At 37.2% G+C, this 14,038-nt stretch overlaps 1 protein-coding gene across 1 annotated transcript in view; it reads right to left on the bottom strand.

The window, feature by feature from the left end:
- erbb4b (erb-b2 receptor tyrosine kinase 4b) overlaps window positions 1-14,038 on the bottom strand; it is a 186,278-nt gene that overhangs the window by 41,609 nt on the left and 130,631 nt on the right. Inside the window, exons 14-17 of the mRNA XM_088003702.1 lie at window positions 12,173-12,266; window positions 6,046-6,200; window positions 4,015-4,059; window positions 1,889-2,021 (exon numbers count right to left, since the gene is read on the bottom strand). Of these exons, the coding sequence (XP_087859828.1) occupies window positions 1,889-2,021; window positions 4,015-4,059; window positions 6,046-6,200; window positions 12,173-12,266 (427 nt within the window). The remainder of the gene's footprint in view (window positions 1-1,888; window positions 2,022-4,014; window positions 4,060-6,045; window positions 6,201-12,172; window positions 12,267-14,038) is intronic.

Here is a 14,038-nt window from a genome sequence, read left to right as displayed (position 1 = left end):
AGTTTTTTTCAAAGAGTTATAACAGTTTGATGTTTCATGGCGAATCGGTGACCTTTGACCCCCGGAAAGACCCCTTCAGCAAGCCCGAAAACGCAAACCTACGATAACTTTGGATCGGCCATGCCTTATGAACGATCTGACCGAGTTTGAAGCCGATCGATCGAAATCCCTAGGACAAGTTTGATCAAATGCGAACCCTGCAAACGCCCAAAATCGGGTCAAAATCGGAACTTTAATCCAAAATGGCCGACAATCTGTGATACTTGCACTATGACATTAATTGTAAATTCTGAGTGTTTTGGGGAGCTCTACAAGTGTACCAAGTTTCAAGTCTCTACGATAAAGTAAGTGAATAGGAAAGGGTCCTTTGAAAGTTGCTAGGTGGCGCCCTTGAGCCGTTTCTTTAGCGATTTTTCTGGGGACCTTAAAATACGTAAATTTTACACGGGCTCTATGCCCCCGCCACGTTTGGTGAGTTTTTGAGTATGATAAAGCCCCCAAAAAGCCAATTCATTTGGCTGAAGAACTATAATAATAAGAAACAGCAAGGTTTCAATAGGCTCTCGCAGCGCTTAGCTGCTCGGGCCTAATTAAACAAATTCCTTTTGGTCACGTGTGTGTCAGATGCCCTGTTGTTGTGCGTCCAACGCATCCTGTTTGTTTGTCAAGTTTGTGTCGGTCAGAAACTGACAGGTGCACGGTGCCACGCCGCTGTTTCTTTGTGTCATGTGCGTCGCATGCATGTGGCCTGTTTATGTGTGGGTCAGGCGCACTGTGCTGGTTTTGTGTGTCACGCGCATGATGCATATTGGGGATGTGGTTGTCTTCATGTGGCTCAGTCACCTTGACGGTTTTTGTGCAAGTCTTCCGACAATATGCAATGCCTCACACACACTTACCCAGTCTCTCTACGAAAAAGTAGGGGCTTATGGAAATTACAGAATCCTTTAAAAGCAAAATTTGATTTCATGCTGCCAGAAAAGAAAATACTTACTTGCAATTAATTTGGATTGATTGAAAGTGATTATTAAGACTAATTTGCATTACTACTTCAACAAGTCTTTTAGTCAAGTGTCTTTAATAACCTGTTTTGATCTGACAGTTTAATAACGATACATCATCTCGTAAGTATTTTAAATTTCCAGTTGTTATATATGTATAAAAGAAACCTATTTAAGTTAATGCTGCACTTATGGCAGTGCAGCATTATAACAGTGGTACAATAAAATCTTGCCAAAGCTTTTTCGAGACACTTTAGTGATACTTGTCAATCCAGAGGAGATAAAAAGCTGTGAAATAAGACCTCATTTTCAATGTGAACACATAAGTGACTTTTATGATGGTGCATTCTTGTGGTTCTAACAAAGAGCAAGAGTGTGTTCTCTTATTTTAATGGTATAGTATGCTATCTCCTCCTAAAAGAAGTGTCCTCTCCAACATACTGTGCCAAAGTCAAGAGCTGAACAGAGTTTCTGAAACTTTCTTAACTTCTGAAATCCCCATTAGCAAACATAGTGTCTCCCTTTTCCCTGTCTTTTCTCAAGCCTGTTCCTATTTTCTACATCAGCGGATGTTGCGTGTTCATTCAGCTTTCCCTCACCAAACAAGCAAATAAACTTGTTTGATGGTGCAAAAAAAAAACACAACAAAAAATGAGATAAAAGTATTTTTTCCCTGTATTGATCTAGTTCTTAAAAGAGGAATGAAAAAATTGAGCAAGCCATAGCAGTCAAATAGAATTCTGCCTAATTCTGAATTATTTTGAAATTGGGTTGCCGGGGCTTGCAGAGTAACTGTGCAGACTTACTTTAGAGATGCTTAATCCAATTACATATTGGACAACGGTTAATTTTTCCCTCTTTTAACTTCGACTACTTTCTTCTTTTACCTCAGTCTCCAGAAATCGCCGAAGGGCCCTCTTCTTCTTAATGTTCTTCCGGCGCACTGACACTGCTACACTCAATACCATGATCACCACCATGAAGAGGCCGCCAATCACTCCAGCAGCAATCAGAGGGGTTCTGAACACAAGAAGGTAGGGTGGGAAAAGGGGGAAATGAGTGGATTAAGAGCAGGAAGCAACCGATCTTATGGAGCGCAAGTCTTGCTGAGCAGTAGCATGGAGGATGGGAGGATGGAGGCAAAAATTTTTACCACAAAGAAAAGCAGTCACTTTTCCCTCCTAATGTTAAACACTCATGTTAAGCTCAAACTATCATAATGAAGACATATAATTCAATTGTTCTTCCATTAGTCGACTTTAATTTTAGGACGATGTCTAAAGTTTGGACTTTAGTTTAGACATTCCCAATCTCGTAATTAAATTCCCACTTAAACTTTGCAATTTATAGCACATCGAAAAACTTGTCTACAGCTTAGACATGAAAGCAGGTACCAAGTAAAGTACCCACAAGACCTTTTTCACATATTCCTATGTTATAACCAATCTGTGTTTTTGGTATGAGATTTTATGTGCTGCACCAACATAACATTGTGCATAATAGTAGAATAGATTTATGTTTTTTGACTATACTACTATCTAAACCATTTTAATGAAGTCCATGCTGTTTTTAGGGTTGTTGTCCTGCTAGACGGTGAGCCTTCATCCACATCAAGTCTTTTACTACTCACAGGTTGCATATAAGTAAATGCACAAAGTGTACTGCAACTTATCTCTTCCCATAAACAGAAATTCCTTTGACCATAAGTCGTTTTTTGTATTATGATTTCTTGTTTTTTGTGAGTAGATAAATAAATAAGCACAACAAACAAATTGGGGAATTTTGACTTGCCAAGTGGGGGACATGCCATATGAGTCATTACTAACAGAGTTTAAAGTAAATCAAAAAGATTAATCCATCCAAAGCAGACGGGCACAAAATCCCCAGACAAGATGTGAGTTAATACTAGGATGAACAATGGCTGCAGAAATGCTTTGTGCAATCACATTTTTCTGATAAGACACGGCAACAGGTAGCAGCTTTGTGTAACAGCTCACTCTAACAGCAACGGTAAAGATACAACTGCATGTTAACAGGAGCTCTCGATGTTCTGATAAGAGCTGATCACTTCTCTAGGTTAGCAGATAGCCATGTTCCCATAGCAGCTACAAAGCTCTTTCATCCGATTGGCAGTGTCTCCAATGCTAAAACATAGTGCCTTGTAATTGTTTTTACAACCACTGATGTTTTTGTTTTTAGTATTTTGTAGTATTACTTCAAAACAGCTGTTCTGTGAAGGCTTCTGAGATTTGTTTGAGAACATGGATGAACAAATGAACAAACCAAATCATAAAAGATAAGAACGACAGAATAAAGGCCAGTGTTAAAGCTGTGGGGAAGTTGAAAGCAGGGTTAAGTTATTAATTAATACCCAAAGCTTTGGAAAAGCTAGCTATCAAGAAAAACAGTTAAAGCCATCGTGGAAAACTAAGAGATCATAGCAACTGTGAATCTATTGAGAAGACAAGTATTCATTATGTACTCCACACATCCAACCTATATGGAAGAGAAATGAGAAGTCACAAACTATGTCGTCTGTGTAGACTTTGATAAAAAACATTAAAATATATTTTGTATAACTATATAAATTGTTGTGGAAGTGATCTTTGGATCCATCTTGATCCAAAGATTATTGTGTTTATGTTTTTTTTTTTTTAACCTATCCCCTTTTCTTTCATATTTCCAAAATGTGATGCCAGCAGTTTTAATTCTAAAGTCTTAAATCTATTTGTAGGAAACTGGGAACAGCTTTTGCTCTCCTTTTCTCCCCCATCGCCTCAAAACAAATTCTAAATTGCGATCAATTCATCAGGAACTGCATAAAATCACAAGGACACACGCATGCACTGCAGCACGCACAGAGAGGCATTAAGGATACTCACAGGGACAGTGTGGCTCAGAGCAATCCATTAATCAGAGACTTTGCTTACTGTTATTCTTTTGTGCATCTGTGTGTGCTGCTGTGTGGTAATGTTTTAATATTAGAATGTGAAAAAGACTCATAATATCATACCTGTCCATCCAGCCGATGCAATCTTGTAGTCTTGGTCCAATGCACCTTTATAAGACACAAAAAAAATTGCAATGATGCTCAGACATAAAATAAACATGCAAATAAATAACTAACAAACATTAGCAATAGTGAGAAGAATTTAATATTGACATTTTCTTTCAGGATAGTTTGCTCTACTGACCGCCAAGTACACGTGGATATAGATTTATGCTAGGTTCAATTATCCTGTTGGTATCTTTAGGATGAAATAATTTCCAAAAAATATTTTTTTTTCTTGCTTGATTTAATTTCCCCTAATTGTGAAAGGATTTAAGACTAACAATCCAAAGCTTTTCCAAAATTTGGGGGAAATTTCTTCAGCTATACTACATTAAGCAATAAAAAAAAAATCTGAAATGTGGTTGGTGTTCTGGTTGCATAAAACAGCCGTTTCTTTCCCCAAACAGTTCTTTCATTTCCCCACCCATCAGCTTGTTTTTCTTTTATGAGAAACCTACCTGCATGTGAGGTTGTACCTGTGACAAAGAGTCAGCCTAGTGTTTTCCATTTACGACTGAATTGTTATGCTCAAGCAAGCTGGAGACTGTCACTCAGGAGAAGAAAAATAACACAGAGAGGCTGTGACATAAACCCCCTGTGGAGTTAAATACAAAATGATGTCTTTCCAAACCCGGTTGAATATTACATTGAGCAGTAAGTGGCTTGAGAGCAGCGGAGAGTGGCAGGTTACTACATTGAATCCTCTCACTATGATGTGTTTTTGCTTCCAGCTTATTTTCCGCTTCTTGCCTTTATTTTACCCCATTTCTATAAACTGATGTTTAGATTATACATTTACATGTGAACATTTTGGATTGTAGGACACTTGTGAGCATATGTATCTGTGAACATCTAGTCATGTAGAAGTCTAGTTATGTAAAAATGGATGAATGAGAGAAAAAAAAAAATCCTAAAAATTCTTGCCTTGGTGTCTTACAAACCAACTTCAACTAGTGCTGTTTTGTTGACAACCATCATTCCATTCACTTTAAAATATTGGTAATATGTATGTGCAATGCATAGACAGTTGCTTTCAAAAGTCCATAGCCCATTTAGTGGAGAAAAAAAATGGACGTAGATCATAAGGTGGAGCATATATACACCAAACTAACACAGTGAAGGCAGTCACCAATGATGGGGAAGGAATGGGTAACAGAGACATCACAAAAACTGAAGGTTTGACCAAAAACGGCTCCTCAGATGCAAACACTAATACTGAAGGAGCTCCAGGACCAAGTACTGGCTGTGCTCTACATGTGGTTAATTGAATTCTCCATATATTTGAACTATGGAGAAGGGTTGAAAGACAGAATCCTTTCCATTGGTAATATTTCACAAAACCTTAAAGGAGAAAGGTGCTCTCGTAAAAACTTGAACTTTGGGCCACAGCTAAATAACCATGGTGCTAGCATCATGACCTGGGGTTACTTTTTTCAGAGGAAAGTGAGGTTTTTGTCAAGGTGGAATGAGTTGTGAATATTTTCAAACACCAATCAACGCTGGTCTAAAACCTTCAACTGAATGGAGAAGATAAAGAGGCATTTTTCTTTTTTCACAATCACCGATTCCACACATACATAAAAATGAAGAAAAGAATGACTCGATGCAAACATTCAAGTGATCTAGCCAGAACTCTAAGTTTAACAGAAGGTCAACTAAAGAGAGCTGTGGGCAAACAGATGCCCTTACAGTTTAAAAGACTTGGAGAATTTTTATAAAGTACAAAGTATAAATTTAAAACACTGACCTTAAAATATAACAACAAAATAAAAAGACAAAGTCCTGTTTTGCATAAAGTTTGACAATAATTGCACTACATTCTAACAAAAAAATGGGAAGAAAGCAGCATCCCTGTTTTTTGCTTTTTATTTCTTGTTGACAAATTGTAGTAAATTGAGGCAAATTAGAAAAATCTAGGATGTCTTGTTTATTGCAGGGAAAAGGCCATCTAAACGCAGCACTCTGATGCGTCCTCGGACAAACTGCTCTTACCCTTGGGTGCAGTTGGCATGGCAGGGATGGCATTCATTGTTTACTTCGGCATATTTGAAGATGAAGCTGTTGGCACCTTGTAAGCCATCAGGACACTTTTCCACACAGTTCGGACCGTCCTTGAAATGAAGGCATTTCACACAGTGTTCCGGGCCCTGTGGGTTATGGCAAAAAGAAAAAGGAAAAGCATTCATCTTTTAGATGCTTATTTCTGAAAACAATCATCTTTGAAAGAGTTCAAACAATACATTTTCTAGTACAGTCGTAGTAGTCATTTCAGTGTAAAAAACAATTGGTTTTCTATTTGGTTGTTTTGAGGTCTGTAGCCAGAGGCAGCCATTAAAACTACTTCCAATATTATTGAGTTGAATTTCCTGAAAACCGACGGGTGTATATATAGAAAACATATGGAGGTAAACCTAATATAGCAAATTCGAATAGAAAGGAAATGTATTGTCACCGTTCTTGTTATAAATCTTCGTCAAAGTTTGTTTGCCTGAAGGAACCTATATTACCAATAATGTACACATCTTATAGGATTGAATTGTGAATTGTTAGAGAGGTTTTCCATTACTGGGATGATTTTACATTCGTTTGCTTTATCTAATCAGCTGCTGTGATAGTGCATAGAGTATAGTTTTTACCGTATATGGGTTTTATATTTTGTTGCTCATGGTTAAACCATAAATTTTAGAGATGAATCTGTCCACTTTGACAAATCGCATGCTTCAACTGGCAACAACCCCCCCTTAAACTTTCAATTGTGCAATCATACAACTCACTGTGATGAAACATTACAGCACTTTTTTGCACAAGGAGCACAAAATATTAGAATGTTAAATGTTGTGTTAAGATAGTTCTCTCTCTCAATGTCGTCTGCTGAGAGCTCATTTTCTGGCCTGCAAGCTTTTTGTCAAAACCGTTATTTAATTTTTGCTTAAAGACAGTAACCCTGCTTTCCCAGCAGCTTCCTGTCCGCAGCAGAACTTTCCATGTTCCGTCTTGCACTGTTCTAACCTATATTTTATCCTTTAACTTTCCTTATGGACAATATTTCAGCTTCTTTTGCAGATTTAATGGGTATAGCTTAATCAATAATCCTTGATGGTAATGTTGTTTAAGGTGATCTCAAAATGGATTTACCTAAAAATGCAAGGACTCTTTTTTTAGCACTGCACTGACCTCCAAGAACGTTTCAGCTCTACTGTGTGTGGCTTTGTTTAATGAGCGCTATCATATAAAAGTTTTCATACTGGGATGGAAGAGACACCTGTAGCCATTACAGCTAATGAGGAAGCTTCAAGTTTTAAACACGACTTTGAGCATCAGAGTCACTGAAGCAATGATGTGGATGTGAGATAACTAATTTAAGACTGCTATCTTTAACATACGTTTGCTACTGATTGTACAAAATGTGGTGTGCATTTGTATGCAGACCATATATATAGATATATATTTTTAAGTAAAATTTAAAGCTCAGTTAGATTGTATGGGAAGTCTCTGAAAAGCACTTTTCAGCACTTTTTACAAATTATTCTAACACATGTACATTGGCCTAAATGCTTCGTATGTAGCTCTGACTTTGTGTTCCGGTTTTATTTCTTCCGACAAGGTGAAGATCAATCCCAGTCTTAAAATTTTGGAGCCTGTAATGGTTTTCCTTCCAGTAAAGCCCTGTGTCTGCCTGCATCCATCTTCCCATCAACTCCGAGTACAAGTACATAGATGATTTTCAGGTTTCCATGTGTGAAATATAATCTTTCATTTTCATTCAACTTCACATGCACTTCTTTGGTTTGTCTATCAAACCAAATAAAATGTGATACATTTGTGGGTGTTACTTGAAGACATAGAGAAAGGACCAAACAGAACATATAACTTTGCAAGCCACTGATGCTTTTTGTTAGACTTAACTCAGACATTCACATTTACAGAAATGCATAGTGAATAAATAAATGCATGCTCACTACATGCATATCAGACTTAGTATATTACTGTTGTGCTCATGTCTGCATGGGGACAGAAAGGCATGAGTGTGGAAGAGATAACTAAGGTGAGACAAATAATGCAAGAGTGGAGTGGGTAAGAGAAATATAAAATAAAAATAGGTAGCACACACTAATAAGTGAAGAGAAGCAGAGAGGGTGGACATGGATGTATTACAACCAAGTAGAGGAGAGAGACAGTCTGAGAAGTCTAATAAGGAAAAAAGAGAGAATAACAGGAGGAAAAAATGGAGAAAACAGGCGAGACCGTAAAGCAGCACGAGCAGAGCAGGCAGATAATAACCATCGCTCACAGCACACACAATGACCATAACAATTCGACTAGAATAGGATTTATGGAGCTAATATAGGTGCGGGAGGGGATAGAAGAGGGAAGGAAGAGCGGTGACGAGGTCTCTCAGACAGGCCTCGTAACATCAGCAGGACACACACACAAACACAAAGGTATGGTCAGAAAGAAATTTACTTTTCACATACATCAGCAATGTGGAAGTTCATCTTAATGCATACATTATCACCAACGCCATGTGTGAAAAATACTTTAGAGAAATAAACAAGCACTTGTATTACTCTCTCAAAGCTTTCATAGATGATGCATGTTACTAGGAAGATAAATTAGTGTAAATAAATTAGTGCTCGTAAACAGCTCAGGCAGCATTTTGTAAGGGTCTGTTGAATGTGTGAATGAGTTTCTCAGAAATATGTGCTCTTACACCTTGTGTGTCAAAGAAGATGTACTCAATCTGGTATAATTATGTAAATTGAAAGTGTTACTGTAAAGGCTTTTAGATTTTGCCCAACATTTTGAATACCTGTTATCACCCATGAGAAGGAGAAAAGGAGAGAGAGTGTAGATGTCTGTATGCGTGCACAATGGCTCTGTCACACAATGCTTGTGTTATTATCAACATGTTTTAATGCATATTTTGAAGTATCAAATTAGAACAGCATGATGGAAACTGTCAAATTTAATTTCCCTTTGTTTTTTCACTGGAGGTGGTGTTTGGTGCTTCCAAAAAAAAAAGAGTTAATGTTAAAGGAGAGATGAAAAAAACATTTCAAGAGTAAGTTCTGATACAGCGAACACTCGCATTCACTGATGGGTCTGTGAACAAACTAGGGCTGAAACGATTCCTCGAATGATTCGAGTACCTCGATTACTAAAATTCCTCGAGGAAAATTTACCTGCCTCGAAGCTTCGTTAATTTATGTTTTATTAGTTAGTGCACCGTGTTCCGTCCGGGACTTCATTTGCGTTGCGCGGAGCTCTCACTTCCGCCTCTGAGTTGTTGACAAAAGCTAAGTCTCAGCGTCATAAAGTCCAATCTTCAAGATTGGCCCGTGGATATTTTATTGATTGATGATAATGCCCGACTTTTTATCGTTTTTGGGGAACCAATAAGCATCCTTAAAATGACTGGGGGAATGCCTGGAGTACGGCAGCATTTCTCCTCCGGGGCTGCTGGTTGAAAGCGAACGGCGGGAAGAGCGCTGAGGTGAGCGGATAGACTGAACAGGGCGGGCGGCTGAGTAGCTGATGCTTACCGTGTAAATGTAGCTTTACCGACGAACCGCACAATAAATTTCATATCCCGGTCTGAAGAAACGGGTGGCGGAGCGCATCGTACATGGCTGGTAGATGAGTTTCTGAGTGTGACCAGTGAAGGTGTCGTAAATATCCCGTATTGCTTCCCCCCGTGTTCGTCCCCCGGTCTAACGGTTCGTCAGTCCGCTGGTCTATTTCCTCCCCTCAACCCCATCTTACGTTCGTTCATTCGCCCTCTCCTCCCACTCCAGGCGGCATTTCCCGTATTTTCAAACCCAAAGCGTGACAGGTTAGGTGGCAAGGTGAGTTTAATTAATCTATTAAACTCACTGAAGATGAATACATAAACTAAAAGCTGGATTGTAGACATTTTTTATAAGCATATTTGTGAGTCTGCCTCTTTATTAAATTCAATATAATTTCAGATTTTTCTATAACTTTTCTTCTGGTTAACTTAGAAAGTGAGCTATTATTGTTACAGGTTAGTTTTCTAAACTACAAAAAAGCAACTGTTAGGGATGCTCAAATATGGAAAATTGGACTGATATTGATATCTGATAGTAACACCGGTATTATGCCAGATTTACCAATATTTCATTTTATAATTTTTTTTATCCGATTACTCGATTAATCGTAAGAATAATCGATAGATTACTCGATTACTAAAATATTCGTTTACAACAGCCCTAGAACAAACCCCCAGTGGATGGGAGCTCCTTATTCAGAAATACTGCTGAACAGAAGCAGCAGCTTTGCAATAAAAGTTATGATTACATTTTGGCACTACAAACAGCTGTTGTTAGCTATAATCTGCTCACAAACCTGATAATTCTATTAAAACATTTCAAACATGGAATGTTTCATCCAGCACTCTGCAAATTTAGGGGAAGTGTCAAGAAGATAATAATTATTTTAAAAAATAGCCATAAGAATTTTTTTTTTTTTTATGTTTGCAACAAGCCATCTTGGGAACACAATAATGCAAATGAAGGTGCTCAGGTCAGACAAAATGTCAGTAATAAAAAAAATAAAACAGATGTTTAAAAATGCTTTTCATCTAACAGACATATTGCCAAAAATATGTGTTTACACGTGCCAATATTTTTGAGATATAACTTAAAATACTCACAGCTGAAATGCACCGGTTTATTATTTAAAGTCACAGCAAGGTAAACTGAAGTTAGCAGTTTTAACATGCAAAAAAGTTCAAAGATTATACATTCTTTTGAAAGGTACCATCTCAAAGTGCTTTATCTACAGTGACTTTTTAAAATGTTTTATTACCATTGTGGGTCAACCCACACATATTGCCCCACTCAATTATGGTACTGGCATTTTGATAAAAATGTAAAAGAGGCTAAGAAAACCAAGAAAAAAACTCAACAGTAAACAGGCTTTCTTGAGATAAAAAGAGTAAATGTCAAGGATGCCTCCATCACTAGCAGCATATGCTAGAAACCACTTAGCCAAAAAAAGCCAATAAAAGTCACTGTATATAAACTATAAAGCAACTGTAATGGGCTTCATTGTTATACCATGGTTGCTGTGATTGATATGTACATCAGGACTGTGCAAGCCACCTTTACACAAGATAAATATATTGGTTTACATACATTTATTTATGATTTAATAGAATTGCTATAAAACATTTACAATATGATTTAGTTGTATTGTTTTAGCTATAATCTAAAACAGTGGATTTTAAATTATAACTATAATATAATATGTAATATAATATCTATAATTTACTTCTAGCTTTTGTTGGAAGCTCCTTCCCCAAGCTTCCCTCAATTCTTGGCCAATTCCTCCATAAAGAACTGGCTTTGCATTGTAGACTGCTTTGACAGACTATACTTTCTTAAAGTCTTATTAAAAAGTATGAAAATTAGCTCTTGAATGGCTTTGTATTGACAAAATCAAGAACTAAAGATTGATTGTCTGGCTGGCAAACAGCAAGTATTGAAGAACTTTCCATTAGTCTTAAATTGTGGTAACATTTAAGACTAATGAAATTGTCATAAAATGCTAATCATTACTTAATAAGGATTTTACATCAAGCTAGTGCTTTCCGGTTCATTCCATGACAAAGTTCAGTGATAACACAATTTTAGTGAAAACACAAAAAGAAAACATTTAAAATGCTTATTGTTTATGGACACATTTAGAACACAGACACAATTAGAATAAATTTTTACGTGAGTGACCGGGTTGCATCATTAGCATAAGCATAATTATAAACACATTTTCACTGGAAACATTACACATAAGCAGGGGATCGAGGATAGTGTTGTGAATGTCCATGCATAATCCTAACATTTTTAAATCTATATTGGTATTTGTAATGCTCTTTTGCTTTTATTTGTTATTCGCAGTCTCATTACACCTGTAGGAAAAACAGAACTATGACACATATTTTTCTCACTGAGTAATAGCACCGTATAGTATTAGGTTTTAATGATCAGATAACAACCAGTGTATACAAATATCTCTGTTCTCGACTTGTATAAAGCGCAGCCATCTATGAATTGATTGCTTCCGTGTGCTTGTGTATTCTTATCGGTTAGAGCAAGCTTACTGGGCCGTGGCAGGTTAAAGAGTCATCGTCTGCTCTTTCACACTGGGCATCACACTCCACACACGTTGAACCATTGGCATACTCTCGAATATCCCTGTGAAACAGGAAAGTAAAAAGAAAGATGGGGCAAAGTATTATTAAACAATAAATGTTTGAGATAAAACAGAAGTCATAGTGGCAGTAATGCCAAAAGGCTATGAAGTTATTTTCTTATAAAGAATAAGGATTGTTCAAAAATTCCATGGTTAAAAGGACAAAAATAAACATTAGAACTGTAATATGGTGTTTTTATTACAACAAAAAATACTGTGCAGCAGAATGGTAATTTCAAGAGCCTAATTCACAAGTGAACATAGTTTGTACAAAATCGTTTTCAATCAATTTTGCCCAAATTAATCCAGAGTGAAACTGACAGTGTTTAAGAGAGTAAGGGGGATCGTAACCCAAGAGGTCGACACAGTTGAGAGGTGCAGGATGTGGGGGGATGGCTGACGTTTTCAAAGTCAATTAAATTATGTTGGTGTTATTCAATTTCTGCCATCTACGTATAGTGGAAGAGTAGTAGAGTGGTTCAAAAAGTCATTAAATTTGACCACACTGCAACTGAGTTGGCACTTTGCCTGTGTTAATACAGAAGAAAGAAAATTAAACCTGTGTTCTTGTCTTTTGCTCAGTGATAGAAAAAAAAGCACTAGAAGGAAAAAGTTTCTCTTCCATTGGGAATAAAATCAAATTAATATTAATCATGCATCTTCTGACCTTCATAAAACCTTCAAAGAGGCAGGGAAGGTAAAACACATGTTCTGTATGCACGCTGGTTGAACTAGTAAAGGTTGTGGTGGACCTGGAAGATATACAAGACTTTTCAGGCAGTAAGATGTTTTCATGTCTTCTGCTTTAGTTTTGGTTACTCGTACAAATCTACATAAATAACAGGGAACTGTCATTGTTTTCTGTTATGGTTTTCCAATCTACTCCAAAGTGGGTGGATGATGTGATGGGAATCTTAAGAATCTGAGGCCAAGCAGAGCTTTAGAGAAAAAATTAATAAAACTTTGGCTGATAGAAAAAAAAAAAAAAACTTATAATTAATTCTTAAAGTTGAGATTCAATCCCAGGACTGAACTCTGGAGTTCCCCACATGTGACTTTTGTCTGCCACAATGAAAGGTTTTCTATTGATATAAAGAAATCTGGCTCTTTTGGTAAGATTTGAACCAGTCAAGTGCCGGACCTGAGAGTCCGACACAGTCTCCTCAGTAATTATGCCATATTCAACAGTGGCAAATGCTGCACTGATGTCCCACAGAACCAATGCTGTGGTTCTTCCACAGTCTGTATTTATGTAAATATAGACACTTAGAGGAGGACTGTCTCTGTACACTGGAAAACACAGAAACTGGACTGAAAGACACCAATCCAGCGGATCATTGTTATGAAGGAGACTGGCCTGTAATCCTGCAGTAGTGATTTGTTCAGATTGTTCTTTTTTATAATACTTTCTAAAGCCTGGGTGAAAACACCATATGAGAAACGGGTTTACTATTATAATCAGATCAGATGCAATAACAGTTAGGATTTTCTTAAGGAAGGATGTAGGCAGAATTCCAAAGATTGTATGCTTAGTTTTAGCATCTACAAGCTAGATTGTAGACCTTTCCTGAACCCTTGCTAGATTGGCCCTTGATGAACGTTGAAAACTTAGAGCATTCTGTTGTTACAAAATCCTATTCTACAGAAACCATGCTGTCAATACATCTGAAATACAAGGCAAGGTAAGCACATCAAAGCACAAACTAAAGAAAGACTGAAACACACCATGCATTATAAGATACATGGTAAAGCATTGGCTGGATGATGTGTCAAT

Source organism: Poecilia mexicana, unplaced genomic scaffold (assembly GCF_051168715.1).
Source record: "Poecilia mexicana isolate PSO_F unplaced genomic scaffold, ASM5116871v1 scaffold_2, whole genome shotgun sequence".
Classification (NCBI taxonomy): Eukaryota; Metazoa; Chordata; class Actinopteri; order Cyprinodontiformes; family Poeciliidae; genus Poecilia; species Poecilia mexicana.
The sequence above is the reverse complement of the archived record's forward strand: the minus strand, read 5'-3'. Positions and strand labels throughout refer to the sequence as shown.